The 22,472-nt window shown below is 34.3% G+C and overlaps 3 protein-coding genes across 4 annotated transcripts; 1 reads left to right on the forward strand and 2 right to left on the reverse strand.

Annotated features, from left to right (window-relative positions):
* The first annotated feature begins 346 nt into the window (after positions 1-346).
* On the forward strand, positions 347-7,023 carry LOC130748662 (metal transporter Nramp1). Of its 2 annotated transcripts, none has more exons than XM_057601899.1 (14): positions 347-514; positions 1,011-1,148; positions 2,118-2,196; positions 2,289-2,329; positions 2,549-2,627; positions 2,733-2,837; positions 3,276-3,385; positions 3,529-3,710; positions 3,799-3,868; positions 4,244-4,417; positions 4,568-4,672; positions 5,307-5,438; positions 5,808-5,903; positions 6,389-7,023. In XM_057601899.1, the coding sequence occupies exons 1-14, from the start codon at positions 377-379 to the stop codon at positions 6,728-6,730; spliced, it is 1,791 nt and encodes a 596-aa protein (XP_057457882.1). In that variant the 5' UTR covers positions 347-376; the 3' UTR covers positions 6,731-7,023. The 2 variants fall into 2 exon arrangements, with proteins under 2 accessions (XP_057457882.1, XP_057457883.1); XM_057601900.1 differs by having other exon boundaries at positions 396-514; positions 955-1,148.
* A 1,170-nt stretch (positions 7,024-8,193) lies between these two features.
* Positions 8,194-13,069, reverse strand: LOC130748663 (cinnamoyl-CoA reductase 1). Its single transcript, XM_057601901.1, has 4 exons — positions 12,708-13,069; positions 11,779-11,964; positions 10,866-11,218; positions 8,194-8,569 (listed from the first exon to the last, which is right to left on the reverse strand). Exons 1-4 carry the CDS (start codon positions 12,981-12,983, stop codon positions 8,389-8,391), a joined length of 996 nt encoding a protein of 331 aa, XP_057457884.1. The 5' UTR covers positions 12,984-13,069; the 3' UTR covers positions 8,194-8,388.
* A 6,083-nt stretch (positions 13,070-19,152) lies between these two features.
* Positions 19,153-21,231, reverse strand: LOC130748782 (40S ribosomal protein S12-like). Its single transcript, XM_057602027.1, has 5 exons — positions 21,125-21,231; positions 20,939-20,988; positions 19,739-20,036; positions 19,496-19,561; positions 19,153-19,416 (listed from the first exon to the last, which is right to left on the reverse strand). The coding sequence occupies exons 2-5, from the start codon at positions 20,944-20,946 to the stop codon at positions 19,357-19,359; spliced, it is 432 nt and encodes a 143-aa protein (XP_057458010.1). The 5' UTR covers positions 20,947-20,988; positions 21,125-21,231; the 3' UTR covers positions 19,153-19,356.
* Positions 21,232-22,472: the final 1,241 nt, after the last annotated feature.

A 22,472-nucleotide genomic window follows, 5' to 3' on the forward strand; every position in this document is an offset into this window, starting at 1 on the left:
AAGGAGGCTAGAAATTGATTAAGTCACAAAAAAGTAATAAAATAAGAAAAGTAATTGTTTTAGGGTCTCCCCACTTTTACATTGGTGAAATTTTACACCACTTACTTTGACCGGTTATAATAGATTAACACATTAACTTTTTTTTAAAAAAATATCATTAAAAATTTATTATATATTAAATTTCATTAAAAAATTGTGTTGATCTATTATAGGATAGCAGGTTAAAAAAATTGTATAAAATTACACTACTCTAAATGTTGTGCATATTTGATGTCACATTGTTTCATATAAAAAAATTTTAATAAAAAAATTCCAATAAATAGAATAGATTCATCCTCGGAAAGAGAAAGAGATGAGTCTAAAATATTTACTATAAATGCAGGGAGATAGTGAAAGTACAAATCAGTTCAGTTCCGAAACAAACACTCACAAAATCAGAAAAGAGAAGACAGAGTGGGTCTCACTCACTGTGTTCGTGTTACGGCACCGCAGTACTGTCTTCATTCTTTGTTTGGTATGCAATGCAATTCAATCTTCTCTTCCATTTCAGTGTTGTCATTTTCATTTTCCTTGTGTTGCTCTCTGTTCCCTACAAATCTAATCAAACCCTCCCTATTCTGTCTTTGATCGATGCTTTCAGCTAATTATATTAGAACAAGTGATGCTTAAATTTCAACATTTGAAATTAGACACTGCATGTTGCTCTTAATAATATTGATCTTAATCAGAAATATTAATTTTTTATTCAAATCTAGAATTGGGTTTTGCTTACTTGATCCTGAAATGTCAATATTCCATTTGTATTCATTTTACTGGTGCAGATACTGAGTTGTTTTAGACACACAAGTTGCTGTTCATCATTTTGATCTTAATTGGAAAGATTACTTTTTTACACGAATCTAGAATTGGCTTTTGCTTAACTCTGTTTTTCTGGCTTATTCCTTGGCTCTGAAGATTCGTTTTGGTTGGAATTGGATCCCAGTTGCATGAAAGATTTGTTTTGGCTGCAGGAAGGAAAAAAAGAGAACATGGCTGTCACAGGTTCTGCTAATGGGCAGCCACAATTCATTTCCAGCTCTGGAAACCGAAGCCTTTCCAATGCGCCACTCATTGAGAACTCAGATACTCATCAAATTGTTGTGCCTGATGTAAGTTTGGGATGTCAATCAAATTGCTACCTATGTTTAAGATTAAAGATTCATTGTATCGAATATCTTATATACTTTGTTTGAATCTGAATTTCATGATATGGGAATGGAATTTATTTATAAACAACAAACAAAATGCTTCCATGATCACTTCTTCCTCCGACCAGTTAAATTTTGAAAATATTATAACACATAAAATATTAACCGAACATTTTGAATTTAGGTAGAATAGAAATAGCACACTTAGATATAGTATTCTTTGGAATATCATTCCCAGAAATGCAGTTGAAAATCTTGACACAAATGCCTTCTAAGGAATGTTCCAGAATTTTTTTTTCTATTCCCATGTCATGTAAGAGTAGGGAATAAGAGGTTGTTCAAGCCTGACTGATTTATTTGAATCTCAAGTTCAACATGTTTCCAATTAAATCAAGGTTCGAGGACGAACCTTCTATAAGGAGAGAATGTGATAAGAACTGGCTAAGAAAGAAAGAAATGGAAGAAGAAATGAATGAAAGGGTCCACACCAATGCAGGGTGTTATATGTCAAGACTCAAGAATTGCATCTCTGGTAACGGTTAAGCTTTTGGAAATGAGATGAACAAGAACGCTTACCATCTTGCCAAAATCTTATGCTGGCAAAGGCGCAATTCTTGACATATAATGCATAAAATGCAGGTCATTCCCTATTATGTATGGGCCACTGAGTTGAACCCAATCGACAAACCCAACATGCATCCTCCCGACCATTTGGGCATATCACTGTTGATAGTTAATGTGTAGTCATCATGTGTGCTATTTGCTCAGCAAATCTCCAATTAAATTGATTTCACTCATGCATGAAATGGAATCTGAGTGCTTTGATTATAGTTATAGAGTACACTGCAGTAATGCTAATGCATATACTGTCTAATGTGAAGTTTGGTTTATTTGATAACCACCATTTATGTATGTTTTTTTATTTTGTAGAGGAGAAGCTGGAAAAATTTATTTGCATACATGGGCCCTGGGTTTCTTGTTTCCATTGCATATATAGACCCAGGAAACTGTAAGATCACACTATTCATGATTTTCTTCCTTAAGAAAAGGAAACATATTCCTGATATAGTATGCTTATGGTGTTCTTATATTTACTTGCAGTTGAGACTGATCTTCAGGCTGGGGCACAATATAAATATGAGGTACTAAGATGTGTCCTATAGTACCTAAGTGTGCTCAAGATTTCTTTTATGAACAAAACTTATATACAGTTCCATACATGCTGTTTATACTGTTGTCTACTTACAACATGATACGTGGGTTAAAAAATGGGAAGTTGAGTGAAGTTTTTCATTAATAGGATATTAGGTAAGTTTTGTCTCTTCTTTTATTTCTTAATAACCTTTTCTTTTTTTTCCCAGTTACTTTGGATCATACTGGTCGCGTCATGTGCTGCTCTTGTTATTCAAACAATGGCAGCCAATCTCGGGGTGGTCACAGGTACTTGATTTGATAACTTTATTTTGACTGAAAATTTCGTGTGTATCCGAGTGGTAAGCCTTCATTTTTGTTCCTGATTCTTTCAATTCTATTTGCTGTTTGCAGGAAAGCACTTGGCAGAGCATTGTAGAACTGAATATGCTCGGGTGCCCAACTTTATCCTTTGGGTTATTGCTGAAATTGCCATAGTGGCCTGTGACATTCCTGAAGGTATAGAGATGAATTCAATATTTTGAATTGTTTCAAATTATTTATATTTATTAATTGTGTAAATATTATAAAACATTTTCTTCTGGGGATTTGTTTGTCTTCTTAGGATGTTGAATAGAGTTTACTGATTTAAACATATCTCCCAACCAAGGTATTGAATAGATTCAAATATTCAATACATAACTCAATCAAGTGATTGTTAAGCTCTATGGTTTAAAGAAGTGATGCCTTTTCACCTTCATGTTGTTTTTCTCCACTCATTTTACTACATGTTAATGAAAATAAAAAGAACTTCGTGTCAGGGTTACTAGAAATCCTACTAAAGAACTACAGTGTAAGTCAGATGGGAAGATTATCAAATTTTAAACACAAGCCATAATTTTTCATTTATTCTCTTCTCAACTTCTATTTATCTCGAAATTTATTGGACATATGCAGTCATTGGGACCGCCTTCGCACTGAATATGCTCTTTAACATACCTGTTTGGATTGGTGTTCTTCTGACTGGACTCAGCACATTGATCCTCTTAGCATTACAGCAATATGGGGTAGTTTGCTGTATTTCATTCTATGGTTTCATGTTATGAAGAGAAGTTTTGCACCGTGAACAAATTTATGGTTGTCAATGCATGTTATGTTAGTACTATATATAAAAATACATCATGAGCCTTTTCCTATTGTTGTTGAACAGGTTAGGAAACTTGAATTCTTGATTGCATTTCTAGTATTTACAATTGCTGGATGTTTCATGGCTGAGCTTGGATATGCAAAGCCGGATGCTAAAGAAGTTGTGAGGGGTCTTTTTGTGCCCCAACTAAAAGGGAATGGTGCTACTGGTCTTGCAATTTCACTCCTCGGGGCTATGGTTATGCCGTGGGTTCATGTCTTCTAAAGCCATTTTAATTTTGTTTCCATTTAGAATGTATTCTCATGCTATGCTTCTTTATACATTTCCCCTCAGGCACAATCTCTTCCTGCATTCAGCACTGGTGCTTTCTCGGAAAATACCACGATCAGTTCGTGGAATCAAAGTAAACATTTAAACTTTTGCATGCATGTTTATTTGTTTTTATTTATTTATTCAAGGTTTATCTCTGATCCAATTAATGTCTAAAGGTTGTTGGCCTATGGATACTTGAACTCTTCCCATTCACATCTGTTCTTTAAGAATGTGGTTGTAGACTATGACCTTAAATTTATCAAAAACAATGCTTCTCTTTGATAAATAAAGTATCCTAAAGCAGGAAAGGTTATTGAAATTTGAATTATTGTTGGAAGGTCCTGTTAAGTTTTTAATTTTGTGAACGTTCAGATAAAATGATCCAACTTAAAGCCAAGTCGTAAGCGTGTAAGTTTATGAAGGTAAAGCAGTTTCTGATGTCATATTTAACAATGTTCGTTGACAGGAGGCTTGCAGATTTTACATGATAGAAAGTGCCTTTGCTCTTATGGTGGCCTTCCTCATAAATGTTTGTGTTATTTCTGTAAGCGGTGCCATTTGTAATTCTCCGAATTTGAATCGAGAAGATCAGATGAGCTGTCAGGATTTGGATCTGAACAAAGCCTCCTTCCTACTTAGAGTATGTGAAACCTTGTGAATATTGTAAAGTTTATTTACTAATCTACATTGCTACCACAATTTACCTAATCTTTAAACTTCACCTACAAATGTTATTGGTAAGGTGTTTACAGAACCATAGATGATAATATCTGACTTTTGATATTTTCAGAATGTCTTGGGGAAATGGAGTTCAAAACTGTTTGGAATTGCTTTGCTTGCATCAGGTCAAAGTTCTACTATAACAGGGACATATGCAGGGCAGTATGTCATGCAGGTAGACTGTTTTATGGAATTTTTTCAGCATATTTTCTTCAAAAAATAATCATAAAATAAGTTTGTATCTTTACCAGAAAGTAGAAAGAAACCACTGTTGAATCTTACCAAAAAACAATAATGATCAGTCACAGTATTTTTTTTATGTACATATCATTTTGTAATTTGAGTTCTTTATTAAAACAAAGCTAAGGGAGCATCAGTCATAATACATTAGTTTCTCAAAATAAATTTTGAATTCCTTCATGAACCATGATGTTTGGTATTTTTCTGTTCAATAAACTTGTCTTCCTTTAACTTTATGAGGTCTAATAGTGCAACATGTTCTAGTGGGCTTTAGGATTAACAATTTATCCTAAGAGGAGTGCTAGCAACACTCTCTTTGACACCCTCGTTTCAACACATTCTCTTTTATTAGTTGAAGTTCTTATGGATCCCATCAAATAAGGAGTGGGTACCCATATAACTTATGGATCCCACATGGATTTCAACCAAGAGTGTGTTGGAAAGAGAGTGTTGCTAGCATTTCTCTTTATCCTTAGTTTTTGTGATTCACTTACATAGTAACTTCTTTGAAACATTGGTAATCTCTTACTGTTTCTAATTTTTTTTCTGATGAATTTTTCTTCTTTTAGGGATTTCTTGATTTACGTCTGAAACCTTGGCTTCGGAACATGTTAACTCGTAGCTTAGCCATTGTTCCTAGTTTGGTTGTTGCACTCATTGGTGGCTCTTCAGGGGCTGGGGAGCTCATCATAATTGCATCGGTAGGTTTCTTTGCCATTAAATTTTCTCTATCTTTCTAGTTGTAAAATATCTTCTAATGTTTTTCATTTCGGAATACCCTCGTATTTAATTCAATATGCTGTTTAATTGTAATGCTATAATATCATGGAAATTTCTCTGATATTTGTAAGTTGTAACTCAACCGTGTTGTGGTCACAACTACACATAACTGCAATTAGCTTCATGCGAGTTCAAGTAGGGCCACTCATGAGGTTATATAAAGTTCAACATTATGTATACATGGCATCATCTTATGATTCATGGTGTTTGTGTATGCGTACATTTTTGTTTACAACAGAATTGTTCTCTGCTATAGCTTGTGCTGAAGCCCTTCTTTGTCTGCTGAACAGATGATCTTATCATTTGAACTTCCGTTTGCTTTGGTTCCACTCCTCAAGTTTACAAGTAGCAAAACTAAGATGGGGGCACATGTTAACTCAACTGCGGTAAGTCTTTTGTTATCCTGAATTTTGTAGTTCTACATTGCAAGTGAGTAAATTGGTTAGACTTGACAAAATCATTCAAGGTTTGGAATCAGTGTGAGCTATTGCTGTTAAAAGCTGCAATATAGACGCATACACTATTTACCAAAATTTGATTGAGACACTCAGTTTTCCTTTTTGTTTTACCTGCACTTCCGTTGGTCATTATTCTTGAAATTAATGAGTTGGAGAACTTGTTGCTTCATGCACCAAAGTTACAGGCTCAGATCCTCACTAGTGACATAAGCATTGGAGAGAGACCTTGACTAAACCTTCCGAAATATATTTTTTACTTTTCTTTCAATATAATTTTGGACGGTCCGAATTTCTCTCCAGGCATTATATCACTGTCGAGAATGCAGTCTCCAAAAGTTACTATGTTTCAGAAATAAAGATCAATGCTTTACATCATGTCTGAGGTGATAATTACTTCACATTTTTTATTGCAGCTTTCCGCGGTTACTTGGATAATTGGCTCCCTCATTATGGCCATTAATATATACTATTTAATTACTGGCTTCATCAAGCTGCTTCTTCATAGTCACATGAAAATTGTGGCTAAGGTATTTCTTGGGATGTTAGGATTTTCAGGTATTGCAGTATATTTGGCTGGTATAGCATATCTTGTACTTCGCAAAAACAAAGAGTCCACACACCTTCTGGCTCTAACAGCACCAGAAAGTCAGCAAATGACAAATGAACAAGGCAATGGATCAATCTATTCTCTTCCAAGAGAAGACATAGTGAGCATGCAGTTGCCTCAAAGAAGTGGTCCTGCAGATCTTGACTGACAAATATGCCAATGATAAGGTAGGTAGATTGGCAAGATAGACCTGGAAAATAAATAAACCTCAGTCCTAATTTCTAGAATCAGAAATGTTGGATTAGTATTAGAACATCTTCTGGTGTCACTTGGTTAGAATATCTAAGTTCTTGAGTTTCATGTGATGCCTATATATCTTCAAGGACTTCTTGAGGTTGGGAAATTTTGCTTACTTTCTATCCTTTCTTCCACAATCTTCTCAATTGAAACATACAAAATTTATAATTTCTTGTTAGAAGAAAAAGTACTACTCTTTTTGCAGATGTATTGTTTTGAAACTTCTTACCAGTTTCTCCTACTAATCCTCCTATTACTGAATGAGACAAATATTTATGTAAGGTTTTTTTGGAGGGAGGGGGTGTTAAGCAATACCAAGTGGTAGAACAAGGACATCTATAATCCAAATAAACAGAACTTGGTATACACAAAACAAGACAGAAATTCCAATACTATGATGCCCATTTTGAAGGTTTTCCAAATATAAAAAAGAGTGAAAGTGAATGCGAATGTCAATATGCTATAAGGGAGTGAAACTATGTTATAGAAATGTGCATCTACTCACTATCTCATTCTCTTCCATTTCATTTCTATTCATATCACATCATCCATTGTTGTCTTTTATTTCTATATCTCTATCTGGGCATGAGGTAGAATTGAGGTGTCAATGCATTATTTTCGTTTATAAAAATGGGTGTGTTTATACTTTTGTCGGTGTGCATTCCATAATAGTTTGAATGTACTTTGGGCCAATTTTTGTCACTTTGTGTCATTAAAGTGAATGTTCTTTTGGTCAACTTGAAGGTCGATACAAGTGCTCATGTAGTTGTGAGAACTTACGTTAGGAAAGGAAACCGCCATAAGAAAAATATAAACAGTACCTCAATCACAACACAAGTATATAACATGGAAACGGAAGGATATTTATTGGGAAGGTTTAGAACTCTTGAAATTAACTCCATGGCTGTTTGGTTGAGCTCCACCCACAAATGCTTCAAAAGTCCACAAAACAGTGGCTTTTATATTCAGCACTTGCGGCTAGCACTTACTTCAGCCTAGTAGTACTACTAGGAAGCACTTCTCAAAATTGAAACTTTCTTGTCTTTCAAGTAATTGTCAGAGCTTATTGCAGCCTTGAATAAGTTTCAAAAAGTTGAACACTAATCTCACATGATAGCAATCAACAAACTCCACATTACACACACAAGTCAAATTAAAGAATCTCTCTACCCAAATCTATTTGAGAAACGCCCACTCATGTTGAAAAATCAGCTAATCTCTCATATTCCATCATTACACTTTTAGCATTAACTGTGGAGTTCTACCAATATATCCTTTTCTCCACAAATTGGGTTCAAGAGAGGATGATGTTTATTGCATTATGCATATGATATTTGAAATATGAAAGAGTGTATTGGAAAAAAAATGAAACAATTTGTGGAAAAGAAAATTTCATAGAGGGGAATGAAATCCTTTAGTATTAAATACGGACAGACACTGCAACAACTCACATGATGTCCTTACAACATCCAAATACTGTCATCTAACTGCAACATTCCCCATAATTTAACATGACCCCAGATCCCAGATTGCTATAAAATGCTTTTTCTTGTTCTGAATCAAACTTGTTTAGGATTTCACTGCAATAGAATCTTCTTGCTTAGGAATCGTAAGGTGACCTTTCTCTTGCAGACTCTTAACGGTCTCATATAAACTGTGACTCACTGGAGTGAATTCCAATCCCAAATCTTTCAGCTTTTGATTTGAAAATATGTACGGTTTTGCTCTTGGATTCTTTTCATCTTTACACCTGCATGTGTAAAATATGAAGTCAGCTTCAAGTCAAATCAAATGTAAGAATAATGTTTTTGCATTTTAATTCCACTCACACTAAGAGTGTGAGACAAGAAGAGAAGAAAGATAAATAAGTGATATGATAGACCATGCAATAGAAAATGCAGAGGATAGAAAGAAAAAATAGGTGGAAATGAAATGAAAAAAAGTTGATATGAATGAATAATTACTCATCAAAGTATCATTCTTATGGCCTGAGCTAGTTGTCTATTTGTTTTGTATGATTAACTTCTATTTTAGACCAATTGAAAAATTAAGAATTTTTTTATGTTCACTTAATGGTTATAAAAAATGTCATATCATTTTTATTTGAGCTCTTCTTTTTAAATATATTTTAGCATCTGATTAGTTTGGTAATGCAGTTGTATTATTTACATTTTTACTAGAAGTATAAAAATATTACCTAATTTATTTCATGTTTTTGGAAGATTTGTATGGAAAACAGTTAAAACAATATTTATTATTTTATACATTTTTTTTAATAAAGATAATGCTTTTTAATTACTAAAACAGAACATCAGAAAAAACAAGAACCTTTGACCAATTCATTATTAAAATAATTGAGCAACCTTGTTCTAATCAAGTTCTCCGAGTAAAAATGCATTAATATAAATCTTATTAAGGAAAGTAGTGGTTTTTTTTTGTCAAAGGAGTACGGAAAGTAGTGGTTGGGTTACATATTCTACAATAAAAAAAGTTGATATATCTATAAAAAAGATTTAGCGGGCCCATATATTAGTGGAAGAGGTAGTAGGTAAAGACCAGAATGGGTCATAGCCTGACAAGGATATTGAGTTTGGTAAGGACTCATAATTCATAAGCTCCACTTGATTTTTGCAATATAAAATCATGGCATGTATAATTTCACTTTCAATCTTTTAGGTGGACTATGGATCACATAAACAAGTCAAATTTGGTATACCTGCTACCCAAACCTTTCTATTCACACCCTCATTAAAATGTTTGACATTCACACATTTTTATTCTACAACTAAAATCAGGAGTATGTGTATATTCCAGGTATTAAAATGCCATTAGTTTTCCAACTTCAATAAAATCCATAATATTGAATACAATTGTGATTTGTAAACAAAATTCCATGACTCTTTACCAAACTTACAGTGGCAGCACAGGAGTGCAAGAGATCATGTCCCAAACTGGGACTAAGTCTAACCAACAAATACACATGTCATTCTCCAACAACCTTTGTAGGTTACAAAATTTGCAAATGTAGTTTGACTCTCACTATTGATCATGGACGGTTAACAGATCATTTAAAGAGAAAAAGAAATAAAAGAAACATTTGTTGCATAATGTGGCCATGCATGATGTGCCAGAAGAGAATAAAACCAATAAATTCAATGAATGTAATTAGCTAAAGAAAATCATAGATAGTTGCTAATGCTAATAATCACATCTTAGGTGGGCATCAAGTCTTGTCTGACCACAAAAACCCTTTACCCATTTCTAAAGTTGTGGTCCACCAACTAGATTCCACCATATTTTTCAACGACTCGTGGCTTATCTTAATTGCTCATGAACCTATCATAGGAACAAAAGAAGACTCTTTCATTTCACACCAAGCTTATAATTGACTAAGCTTTAGGCCCAGTTTGGAAGAGCTTATTTGAGCTTATCTGATAGCATAAGCTCTTATGTCAGTGTTTGGGAGAGCTTATGCAAACAGCTTATGACCTGCCATAAGTTATTTTCAGCTTATTTTCATAAGCTACTCAGGATAGCTTATGAAAAACAGCTTATGCTTATATACAACTTATTTTTAATTTATTTCAATAAATTTTCAAAAATAGCTTATGAATAAGCGCTTATGTCATAAGCGCTTATGACCATAAGTGCTTAATTAAGCTGTTTTTCCAAACGGGGCCATTAATATGGTCATAAGCGCTTATGACCATAAGCGCTTATGACCATTAATATGTGATGTTTGATTTTGGTTCCTCATTAAAGCAGATGGTATGATATGTCAGAACCACCGTACATCTGGTAATTAAGGTCCTATTTTTGCGGTGAAGATCAAAACTAAGGTACATTAGAGATTATATTCAAACTTTACCCTGACGAGGAACGATATTCAAACTTCGCCTATTATAAGTGGACTAAAACAATTGTTTGTACATATTCACTCATAAATTGACCACCTTTTTAAAACTATGTTGATTTTCTTTTAAAAAAATAAACCAACCACTTAAAATGAGTTGAAAAATGGTATTGCTAGCATTTCCGTCACTTACTTGGTAGGCATTGGGTACTCAGGGAAATGCTTGGCCAAAATCTCAACAAGCTCTCCACGGTGCAGTGAAGACTCAGAACATATGTATCGACCAGAAGCTTCTGGCCTCTCATAAACAAGTATGTGTGCCAACGCCACATCCCTAACATCCGCATAAGCCTGTGTGGCATTTGCATAGGTCTTAGCCGAACCGGTTAGGTACTTGAGTATGTGAACCGTGCTCGCATTGATGGTTGGTTGGAGTAATGGTCCAAGAACCAGAACCGGGTTCACCACAACCAAGTCCACCCCTTTCTCTTTTGCTGTGTCCCATGCTGCTTGCTCAGCCACAGCCTTCCCATAGCAATACCAATTCTGCACCAAACATTGTGTTCAGACATGAAAACACATTTATTATAATTCATAAAAAAGATCTAATTCACTTTTTATTATTTAATTTTTTTTGGTACATAAGAAAGATAGATTGCACCCTTAAGAAATTAATATTTGGATCTCCTCGTACATTTTAGTACTTACTTAACAATTCTAATATTTAAACGAGTAAATAATTAAATTAGTCGCGACAGTGTTTGAGGATAGCAAATTCATGCCTGAGACATAGAATATATTTTAATTATGTAAACTGTTAGTCAAGTTAATCCTTGTAGTAGGATAAAACGTTCAATTTAAGCACCACTTCACACGTACAATTGTTTCTTTCAGAGACAAATTTGTCGGCGTTCAATAATTTCAAGAACCACTATTCAGTATTCACGCATTTTTAAACACCAATAATAACATCCACCTCATTATCATGTTAATTTGGGTATAAAGACCAACCATTTGCAATTAAATAAGACATCATTAAAATTAATTGGCATTAGTGTTGTAGACTTGTAGTAGTGTATTGAGTTGGTGCAAATAAAAATACTTGCCTTGGTGTCTTTGCAAAACTCTAAATCACTCCAACAAGACTCATCAACCACTGAATCTACACTCCTTTTAGGGTCCATGTAGACGGCGCCAATTGAGGAGGTGAAAACCACGCGCCGCACCTTAGCTTCTGCAGCTGCTATGATCACATTCTTGGCTCCATTCACCGCCGGCTCCACCATCTCTTCCTGCAAAATTTTCCAACAAACCGCTTAATTCACAAAAAAGTAACAAAAGAAGATAACTTTTTCTGGTGTAGTAGTGGGGGCAAAGTAAACAGACCACATCACATCTTTCAGAAAAGTAAAGTTTGGTGGCAGGACCCACTTTGTTTTGGCCTCAGGACCAAACACAAAAGTGAAAGTGATTTCAAAACGAAAATCATTTACTCTGCTTTTTAATATGGACCAGGGAAATATAATTTTAACAGATTAACTTGGATTTAATTAATTTTGATGGAAATTCAAACATGCTATGATTTCTATTGAATTTAATATGGATCCGCATTAAAATTAATGTATCAAAATTTAGCTTATCCAAAATCCATGTTAAACACAAAGGGTAAGTTTTACGTTTCTGATTGATAGGTATGTAAAAATCACATTTATGTTAGTTTTAACGTCAAAATAAACAAATGGCGATGATGCGGCATGACCGTATTCAAGCTACCAACAAGAACATACTTCTCCTTCCAGCAATAATACACAAATACAAAAACAAAGCAAACCATTATTGAACACCTCACTTTTGTGATGGTTTTTTAGTCTCAGTACACTTTATGATGTCTCGTTGTGGTTTGCACTGCTTCAATGTTAGAGAATTAAGATTTTGCTATATTAAATTCTGTTTCAATGAAAATCCAATAATAATGGTTGATTTTTCTATGTTACCAAACAAATTAGAAACGGAACAAATCAAAGGAGCAACTCACGGGGTTATCAGTGACGGGAGAGGCAGTGTGAAAGACGCCATGAGAGCCGTGAACAGCAGCTCTGACAGAGTTGAGTTCAAGGAGGTCAACCTTGATCAGAGTAAGCCTGTCAGATGCTCCTTCCAACTCTCTCAGGTGACCATTTTTGGGATCATCGGGGTTTCGGACAGTTCCTCGCACAGTGTAGCCTTTCTGCAAGAGGAGTTTGACCATCCATGAGGCGATGAAGCCGCCGGCGCCGGTGACACAGATGGTTTCGCCGGCAGCAGCTGGCATGTTGTCGTTAGTTATGGTTGTATGGCTACGAATAATCGAGATAGAGTTGGTGTAGAGTGGTGTCCGTGGGGTAGTGGGAAAATCACTTTTTATAGCCACCTCTCTCTCACTAACCACGTTTACCTAACCCCACATATTTTTAATTTCAAATTATAAATTATTATTACACACGCATACGTCACAAAACATTTTCTTTATCATTTCCTATATGAGAAATTACATTTGTTCGATTAAAAATATAGCAAAATTATTGACGACTTTAGCGTAGCAAGTTACCAACAATTATGTTTGTCGTTATATCACGGATGACTTTAACCGTCGGTAACATAATCACATACAAAATCGTTTGTAATTACCATCGGTTTTTAAAAGCCTTCGATCAAGAATTACCGACCAAGCTGTTATCGACGAGTTTTTTTGCCGCGGTTGACCATTGGTAAATGTTGATTTTTGACAATTTTTACTTTTATTGATGGATTATATAGTAAGTAATTTGATCAATAGACTCACTTAAGGAATTAGCAAGTGGATGTTTAGGTTTAGCATCTTAGGAAGGTTCAAAATGACTCATATATTTGCATGGATTGAGAAAAAACATATAAATTGGCCAATGAAGTTGAACTCCTAATATTAATTTCAATGGTAAAAACGCGGGTTGGATTGGGTCAACGGGTCCACCAGATGGATTTTATTACGATCCAATCATCTTTGGATCGAATATCGGATTCCATAATAATCCATCAAACCCAACCTGAAATCCAATCATGTAATAATAATATATTATTTAATATATATTTTTAATAATTTTAATTTTTACCTAACCTACTAATAGGGTATGTAATTTATGGAGACTTGGATCCCATTATTTGAGTGATTTTTATGAGACTTGGAGACTAATTTGTTTGTAATTACTTGTTATATTTAAAATCTTGAAGTACTTGTTTAGTTATGTGTTGTTGTATAGATGTATGTAGACGGTAGTTATTAACTTATAATGTAATCACATGTTAGAGACTTGAAGTACTTGTTTTTTAATATTTTTTAATATTTCAGATTTATTTTTATCTTAATATAGCGATCCAATTAATCCATCCAAACCAACCCGAAGATTGTCGAATTGGGTTGGTTCGGATTCGTAGGTGAAAATTCACAAAATCCAATCCAACCCAACCCAAATATTTATGATCGGTTCGGGTCCTGATTAGCCTGAAAATTCACCCAACTCAATCCATGTGCAAACCTAGTCGCCTGTTCTGTTTAATAGAAAGAAGAAGAGAAAGAGACGGGAGAGAGATAGAGAGAGAAAAAGACTTTTTTATTCCAAAGACAATTTTATCCAACTAGAAACATTTGTGGTGACCTAGGTTCTAGGTATGGGCGAAAATCAATGTCCTACCGATAAATGACTAAAATTGAAAAAAGAAATAAAACATGACACCCTTTCTTTCTTCACAAAATGAAGAGACTGAGAAAAGTGATAAAACTTATCTCTGAAGCTCCCTCCTTCTCTCATTCCTCTGACCATCAAATAAGGGTGAGCACCCTCTCTCATCTAATTTTCTCTTCTCTAACTCTTGGCTAAGGAAGATAATCTTAGTTATTAAGTGAACGGTTCATATATAATTATATATCTAAAATAAAGAGATGGTGGGGAAAAGTTGGTAGAGATGATAAAAATTTATGTCCAGCCACTATGGGTGTAGTCCTGCCTTTCTCATATAAACTTCTATTTTTTTTTTGAATATATACTTTTACTTTATAAAATGAATAAAAACTGAACTATGCATATAATTATGTGTTTGTGTTTGACTGTTTGCGCATAATATATGGACAAGCATATACCTAACATGATGACACGCTAGTCATGATCATGATGATGATCAATCATTATCAAGTATCTACTGAGTTCTGTTTTGAACAATTCAGAGCAAGACCAATTTTCAATTACTTTCTTAATTTCTTTACTTTATAGTTGGGGTGATTAATTGGACAAAACATCTATAGTTTCCAATTATTATCTTATAAGCATATAGCTGTTCATATATTTTATTTAAAATTGGATGTTTTAGTTGTTTAGTCTCTAATCGTGAAAAGGACCAAACGCTTCTTCCTCAATCTTTGCTGGTGAGTGAGTGAGGAGATTTAAATAAATATCCAGAACGTAGAACAAACTTCAGTTTCAACTTTCTTTGAATTTTCAGAACCAGAATGGTTGGTTTATAAGAGCATCTCTAATGAGAGTATGTAATATCAAATACATACTCTCATCAATATCTATTACCATTGAAACATATTTTTAATTCCAACATGGCTAGTGAGGATATGTGAGAGTAGATACTTAATTTAGTCATGAAAAGTGTGTTTGTATTTATTATTGCTTAATATAAAAGGTTGAAATAAAACTTGCAATTAATAAAATAATTTTTTTATATAAACTTTTAAAAGTTTTTGGGTTAGAGTAAAAATTAATAAAATGATTTAGATGATGTGACATTATTGGGAGTTGTAAAAAGTAAAATGTAAATATTTTAGTGAATATTTTAGTTAAATATGCTCTAATTAATTTCTAGGTTTCTCAAATTATCAACAACCAATCCACCTTTGCCAATTCTCGGAAGTCTAAGATGACTGCAACGCCAAATCCAGCCGCCACCTTTGCCAATTAATTTCTTTCTCTATTTGAGACTTTTTTTAAATGGAAAATAAAACTAGCTAAAAAATCTCTAGACAACAGCGGAACAACTTTGTTCCAGGGATTATCAAGATTAGTAAGTTCCAATTGCCGACTAGCATTCAAACCTGCAAGACAATCCACATGATCATTCAAGAATTGCATATTCATTTTTTCACCGGCTTAACATTTGTTCTAAAAATTAACAAGTTGTAGTTATAATTCTCGTTCACATTTTTATGGAAAAGAATAAATATGCAATTGTTTCTGAACCTAACTAAAAAAATAAGGAGGTATCATGCATCTATATTAAAAAATACAGACTCTCGTGGAGGAGCCAACTTTGGTGGGTGTTTGCAAGATTATACAAGATAATTGGCTGCCTCATTGGTTTGTTTGGTCACTTTGGCATATCTATGGAGATCATGGGCATTCAGAAATACGTTCTTCTTGCTTGGAGTAATTATTATAAGCATGTGATTTGCCAAATTGATTTATTGGGTGCTTGTCATTTGGTTAACGCCCCACACATATGTATGCTTAGTTAACATGAGCTGTCGAAGAGTTGTTACAACGTTCTTGGATGGCATCCGTGGTTTATCTCTTTAAAGAAGAGAATGCTTGTGCTGAGTTTTTAGCTAAGCATGGTGCACAATAGGTTTCAAGGATGAATGTAACTTTGGTGCCTCATCCAGGTATGATAGCATTTGTTAATAGAAGCTATGGACTATGGAGTGTCCGTTTTTTGTTTCTGTACCTCTTGTAGCAGAAAAGATACAGACTCCAATCAACGGAAGGGAGTTAAAACAAAATAAATTGGCTAAATAATGGCCCATGATACAAATTTTTAAAGAATGAACAAATTTTATAGAAAGTTCATTTCGGGAATTTGGAACCAATTTTATATTTTTACTTCTACTAATTTGGATTAATTTATTCTTATTTTACTTTATTTCATGACTATTGTGAAGAAAAGATGGAAATTCAAGCATAAGCCAATTTTGAGCTTAAAATATACCTAATCATGTCAACTTTTTGCTTCGTGGTGTTTTTAATGTTTGTTTTTTTTTTTTTGTCAAAGGCTATCAGCTCTTAATAGGAGAATTTTTGTTGGACAAGACTATTAAAAGGAGCTAGAGAATTCTTATTCGGCACCTAGACAATAAGGCCCCAGACGTTTACAGAGAAAAATAAAACCCAATTCTTGTGTTGATCAAAACTTCATAAAATACCCCCAGCTAAAGCACTTTATTATGATCATAAAATATTTCGCAATATATGCAATGTTTTTTTTTTTTTTTAAATTCCAATGAACTTAATTTATTCTCAACTAATTTGAGCGTTGAAAAACCATTCGAAGATACCCATCACATTTTATCACCAAAACAATACACCCTCAAGTTTTATAATTAGTCACCAAATACCAGAATCATCAAACCCTATTTATTTTTTGAGTAAAATACACTCACCCCCCTCAAGGTTTGTGAGAATAACACTTAACTCCATTCTTATCCAAAATACACACTCCACCCCAATAATAATCTCATAATTACACTTAGCTCAATTCTTCTCTGAAATCTTCACTCCACCCCACCCCTTTAACACCATACAAAAGATGCTAACGGAATATTCCTTTAACTCAAATTAATTAATTAAAATATAAATGATAAATAAATTGCATTATCCTCTAACCAAATAATAATTGTACTATAATTTTGTAAATATTCTAAATATTTATAAAATATTTTAAATACCTCCAAATGAAAAATAATAATTAAACTTGATGTTTATTATGGTCAAAATATTTCTCTCTCTAATATAACTCAAATTTAAATATGGAGTATTTCAGTCAAAATATTTATCAAATGATGAGTTCTTAATATCTGTGTATAACCTTAAACAACTTATATTTTAAAACTTAAAATGCCATGTGTTTAAGTGCTCATACAACCTAATAACTAAGGTAATCACATATCGTCATAACACAATTATATTTTGAAAGTTTAGTAAACTTATTGACAAATTTTTTTAGTAAACTCAGTGGTAAAGTTTTTGAGTTTTGATGGTTCTCACATTGAGTTATGTTTTGCTAAATTTGTGATGGAAAATGTTGTTGCCTTGAAGAGGATGATCTCAAACTTAGCTGGAAGCTACGTAACTCAGATCCGGAAGAAGTAAAACAGAAGTTGTTCTCGTTTAAGAAATGTTATAGTTCTATGAATTTGGAATTACACCAAGAAGGCCAGAACATGCTTTATTGTAAATCATTTGTGCTGCCCTCCAAATAACAATGATTTTTTTACTTGAATGAGCAATGATTATCTCGTGCTACTTTTTTTTTTTTTAAAAAAAAGTATATTTTTTATTTAGTTAGAAGATAATGTAATGTATTTATATTTAAATTAATTAATTTTGAGTTAAAAGAATATTTCGTTAGCCTCTTTTGGATGGTGTTAAAGGGGGTGGGGTGGAGTGTAGAATTTAGAGAAGAATTGAGTTAAGTGTAATTGTGAGATTATTATTGGGGTGGAGTGCATATTTTGGATAAGAATGGAGTTAAGTGTTATTCTCACAAATCTTGAGGGGGGTGAGTGTATTTTACTCTTATTTTTTTGGTCACAAGAATAGTAAAACGAAGAAAAAACATTTCCAAACCACATGGCAAGGCACCAGTGCAAACACTCATTCTTGAGTAGGAGTACCATGGAATTTTGTTAAGGAGGGTTATCAATCAACTAAAATTCTGCTAGACGCAGGGAGATGCAACACTCATTCCTGGGTAGGAGCTCCATTAAATTTTCTTAAGGGTTATCAACCAACTAAAATTCTACTAGATATAAGGAGATTTCAGCCCTCCAACTATGGGAATGTAAGTTAAACCCAAAACACGACACTAGTTGTGAAAACAAAAGTAGACAACCAACAAACCCTTTGATCTTACGATAACCACTTATTAGGCTAATACCAATTCAGCTAGTCAACAGAAAATGGGAATCATATAGTTTGTTTGACAACAACAAAAAATGGGGAAATTGTGAAAACACAAGTTTACTTTCTAATTTTTATTTCTTCCATTCAAACAAAGAGAAGGTATACAAACAGCCCCTTAAATGGTGCGACGGAAGAGTGTCATTTAGCATGGTCTGGGGTGAACTTAGGATAAACTCATGTAGAAGGTATCACATGTAAGCTAGGATAGTACAGTGCTGTGAAGAATTTTGGGAGAGTTTGCAAGAATTGACTTCTGTAAAGCTTACATTTGATTTTGACACAAGTCTATGGAGTCCATGCTAAGTGGAAAATCAAAGGGCAAGAATAACCGAAGTTTCTGCTTTTGCAAAAGTGCTAACTAATTAAACGAGACTTGAAGAGCATATGGACATGGGTGTCATGTTGGGGTAAATTAGCCTAACCAGACTACCAACATCCCCTATTGTGTTTACTTGCACACACCGCCACACATGTACTCACCACTATGCAGGTTCCATTTCATGAACATTTCACTCAACAGGTCAGTCTCAATAACAAACAAAATTGGAGTATGCAGACAAACTTGAGTAACAGAACTACAGCAGCAATGATAATGGCAAAGTTGGTTTAAACCATCAAAGTTCACTGGTAGAAAATCTAAACTGAGGTGAAAATATCCTCAGAATCATAAAAAATACAAATTGAAACCCACAAATCAAAACTTATTGAGACTTAGTTAGATTTCACATGCTGCAGAACAACATTATAAGCTTCGTGTTCCTCCCCGAAATCCTGCAAAATGAGAACACTTAAAACATGCATATAACAAGGCAAAAGAGACAAACGTTTCCAATTCATATCCAAGTCATACCTTGACAACCACACAGGAGCAACCGGTTACCTTCCTAGCTTTGCCTTCTGAATCAATCTTGCACAACTGCAAGGAAAATAGTGTAAAAAATGAATAGATGAAAATGATACAAGACAAGGTTGAATAGCATATATAAAGAATAATAACTAACCAACATTCGCAAATTTAATTAAGAAATAGGGAGTAAATAGTTAGCACAATGAATTATTAAATTAAAACTAGGGTAAGAGGTTATGCACTTACACCAGCCCATTCTCCAAGGGTCTTTGCACTTGCAACTGTCAACAGGCTAACATTGTGCTCTGCACAAAGGGCTTTCACTAGTTTGACGTAATCGGGTTGATCACAATCTTCTGCTAGAACACAGAGCTGTGCAGCATGCTTTTCAATAACTTTTGCACCTTCATGAAGACCTCTTGCAAGACCGCCATAAGCCAGAGACTTTCTCAGCACAAGCTGCAATGCAGTCATAATGTCCATTGGCTCACCAGGAATGGCAGCAGCAACTGGCTCAGCTGCAACTGGAACAGCCACATCTTCACTGCAAACGTAAAACATTCTTAAATGTCAGGAACAGAGACAGAGCAAAGCACATGAATATAAGATCATAAAGCTTTTTACTAGTACCTTAAACCCAGAAACAAAAATAACTTCCTCACTGAATATGTAAAATATCTGATTCATTTTACTTTAAATTACATCTAGTTATTTGTAACACATATATGGCTATTAGATTCAATTCCCCGACCAATCAAGTTTAAATTGATAGGTTGGCAGACATTTCAAAAGCAGTCCTTCAGCAGTAAGGGTATCTCTAATGTATTCGAAATTTTTAAAAATTATTCATTTCATAGATGCCAAAAAAATAACATGAATGCAACAAAAATTTGGTCAGATTACCATGAGCTATGATTATCTCAAACACTTTATTGAAATCTTAGTACAAATGAAACCTTAAAAGATTAAACCAGTAACAGGAAAAGTAATGAACCAACCAGGCCCTCATGAAGGGGACAGGAAGTTAGAACAAAGGAAGGTGATGCACCTATATTACAATGTTTGAGTCCTAGGTAAAACGAAGTGATTCAGGGCAATGTTGTCTGGTCAGTAACTGGTTTAATTAAATTCTCAAATGATGACCATAGATCACAAGATGAACCATTTTAAAATCATAGAAGGCAAACAGATACAGTGTTCTAACAGTATTGTATTGAAAATTGATAAACATAAAATGATCAAGGTAAAATTTATTAACATAAAATATCAAAGCTTATTAGGAATAGTTTATCTCATTCTACATCACAAGATGAACCATTTCTAATAGAATCTGCACAAAACCATGGACTCAACTAAAAAAAATCAGCTACCTTCTCTACAATCAGGAAGCATAACTGCAAATAGAGCAATGCATAAAATCACTCCAGAAAGTATAAATTAACATACCCTGACATTTTTCGGTGTTGATTTGGGACGGAAGAAAATTACTCTTCTATCTGCACACAAAAAACAAAAACACAGAACAGTCAGAGGTAACTCGAAGCATTGATACAATAGAGAGATGCGGCATTCTGATTCGAAAGAAAAGATTTGAGCTTTGAGACAGGGGGATTGAGAGAAAGAGGAAAGGACCTTGATGGAGGCGCCGAAAACCCTAGCTATGTGATACTGGTTGAGAAGTGAAAACGAAAAAAAATTGGTAATTTATAAGAGAAACTATAAACCCTAATGTTTAGTATGAAAAGTCCGAATCGTCCCTCTATATTTCAAAATAAAAAAAAATAATGTTGAGATTGATTAAGGAGGCTTTTGAAAACTAGCCCGATAATGGCTAAATTAACAAGCATTATTACGATGGGCTTTGGATTTGTTTTGTGGCAGGCTTTTAAAAAAAATTAAGGCCTCATAAGCAAAGAAAAACGGGTTATCAAACAACAAAGTTTAGCCATGCTTATAAGCTATGAAAAAAATACACTATGCTTATAGGCAACCCAACGTTATTTCAAACTCTTTGATGGACATAATAAGTAGGGTAAAAGATAAAATAAGATAATATAATTATACCCTACAATATTCCACTCTTTGTTTCGTGCCCATGATAAGTGTATTGGTCGACTCTAAAAGCCTCACGAGCCGATGACGTTGCAACCAACTCACCTGGCAATGCTCTTAAACAAACACTACATGGTCACCTAGTGTGACTTGGCTCAGGAACAAAGTCGGGAAGTAAGGAGTTAGAAAAGGAAGGGACTCGTCATCTTCATCGAGACACTGAATGTCCATCATGTCTCCATACGAGCAATTGTGGGAACCCAGCTAAAATTGTGGTTGATAGCAGGAACTTATTGACGATTCCATTGATTCTAGGACATAACCATTTGCGCTACCTCTTGAATACACCTTTGAATGGCCGCGTAGTCCAGCTAGGTAGACAAGGAATGCACCTAGGCAACAAGCAAAGGTTGTGTTGGGTAAAAGTTGCACTTGTACCGCAACATGAATGTTCTTAGGCATCAAATGTTGCATAGGTACATTGTTAACCGGGGGTGGTTGAGTTAATCGCAAAAAGACAATTTGACACACATAGTGTCATCCTCGGGGGGTGGTTGAGGTTGCAATCGAAACAATGACTAGTTCACCTCATCCACGCGATCGTCGTTTTCGTGCACTCATGGATAGTGGCAAGTACTCTTCATGGGAGGGCGTGCAGTTTTGATGTTTCCTTTTTGTGTTCACCACAATAGAGATGGACAAAAATACAATTTATTGATTCTCTACAGATGGACTCATGTTTTTTGTGCACAATAGGAAACATGGGTGCACTCAGGTAACCATGAGTACAATTTATTGTGTTCGCCAATGTTTTGGTAAGCGATTACCTGACTTGAGTAAGGATATGTGGTTGCGATGAAGGGATACTTCTTTGGATTGCTCCTCCCTAGAAAGACTTCATCTTCTTGTATTCCAACGATCAGGTGGA

This window comes from Lotus japonicus, chromosome 3, assembly GCF_012489685.1.
Source record: "Lotus japonicus ecotype B-129 chromosome 3, LjGifu_v1.2".
In the NCBI taxonomy this organism is placed as follows: Eukaryota; Viridiplantae; Streptophyta; class Magnoliopsida; order Fabales; family Fabaceae; genus Lotus; species Lotus japonicus.

Bases quoted from the DNA above. Each gene is read 5' to 3' on its own strand.
- LOC130748663 (XM_057601901.1), bottom strand. From the start codon at position 12,983: ATGCCAGCTGCTGCCGGCGAAACCATCTGTGTCACCGGCGCCGGCGGC. The intron at 11,965-12,707 runs GTGAGTTGCTCC...AAAATTTTGCAG, and splicing joins CTCCCGTCACTGATAACCCC to GAAGAGATGGTGGAGCCGGC. The intron at 8,570-10,865 runs GTAAGTGACGGA...TTACACATGCAG, and splicing joins GAGTACCCAATGCCTACCAA to GTGTAAAGATGAAAAGAATC.
- LOC130748782 (XM_057602027.1), bottom strand. The intron at 19,562-19,738 runs GTAAGTGCATAA...TTTTCCTTGCAG, and splicing joins CCCTTGGAGAATGGGCTGGT to TTGTGCAAGATTGATTCAGA. The intron at 19,417-19,495 runs GTATGACTTGGA...CTCATTTTGCAG, and splicing joins GCTCCTGTGTGGTTGTCAAG to GATTTCGGGGAGGAACACGA.
- LOC130748662 (XM_057601899.1), top strand. From the start codon at position 377: ATGCAGGGAGATAGTGAAAGTACAAATCAGTTCAGTTCCGAAACAAAC. The intron at 2,197-2,288 runs GTAAGATCACAC...ATTTACTTGCAG, and splicing joins ATATATAGACCCAGGAAACT to TTGAGACTGATCTTCAGGCT. The intron at 3,711-3,798 runs GTGGGTTCATGT...ATTTCCCCTCAG, and splicing joins CTCGGGGCTATGGTTATGCC to GCACAATCTCTTCCTGCATT.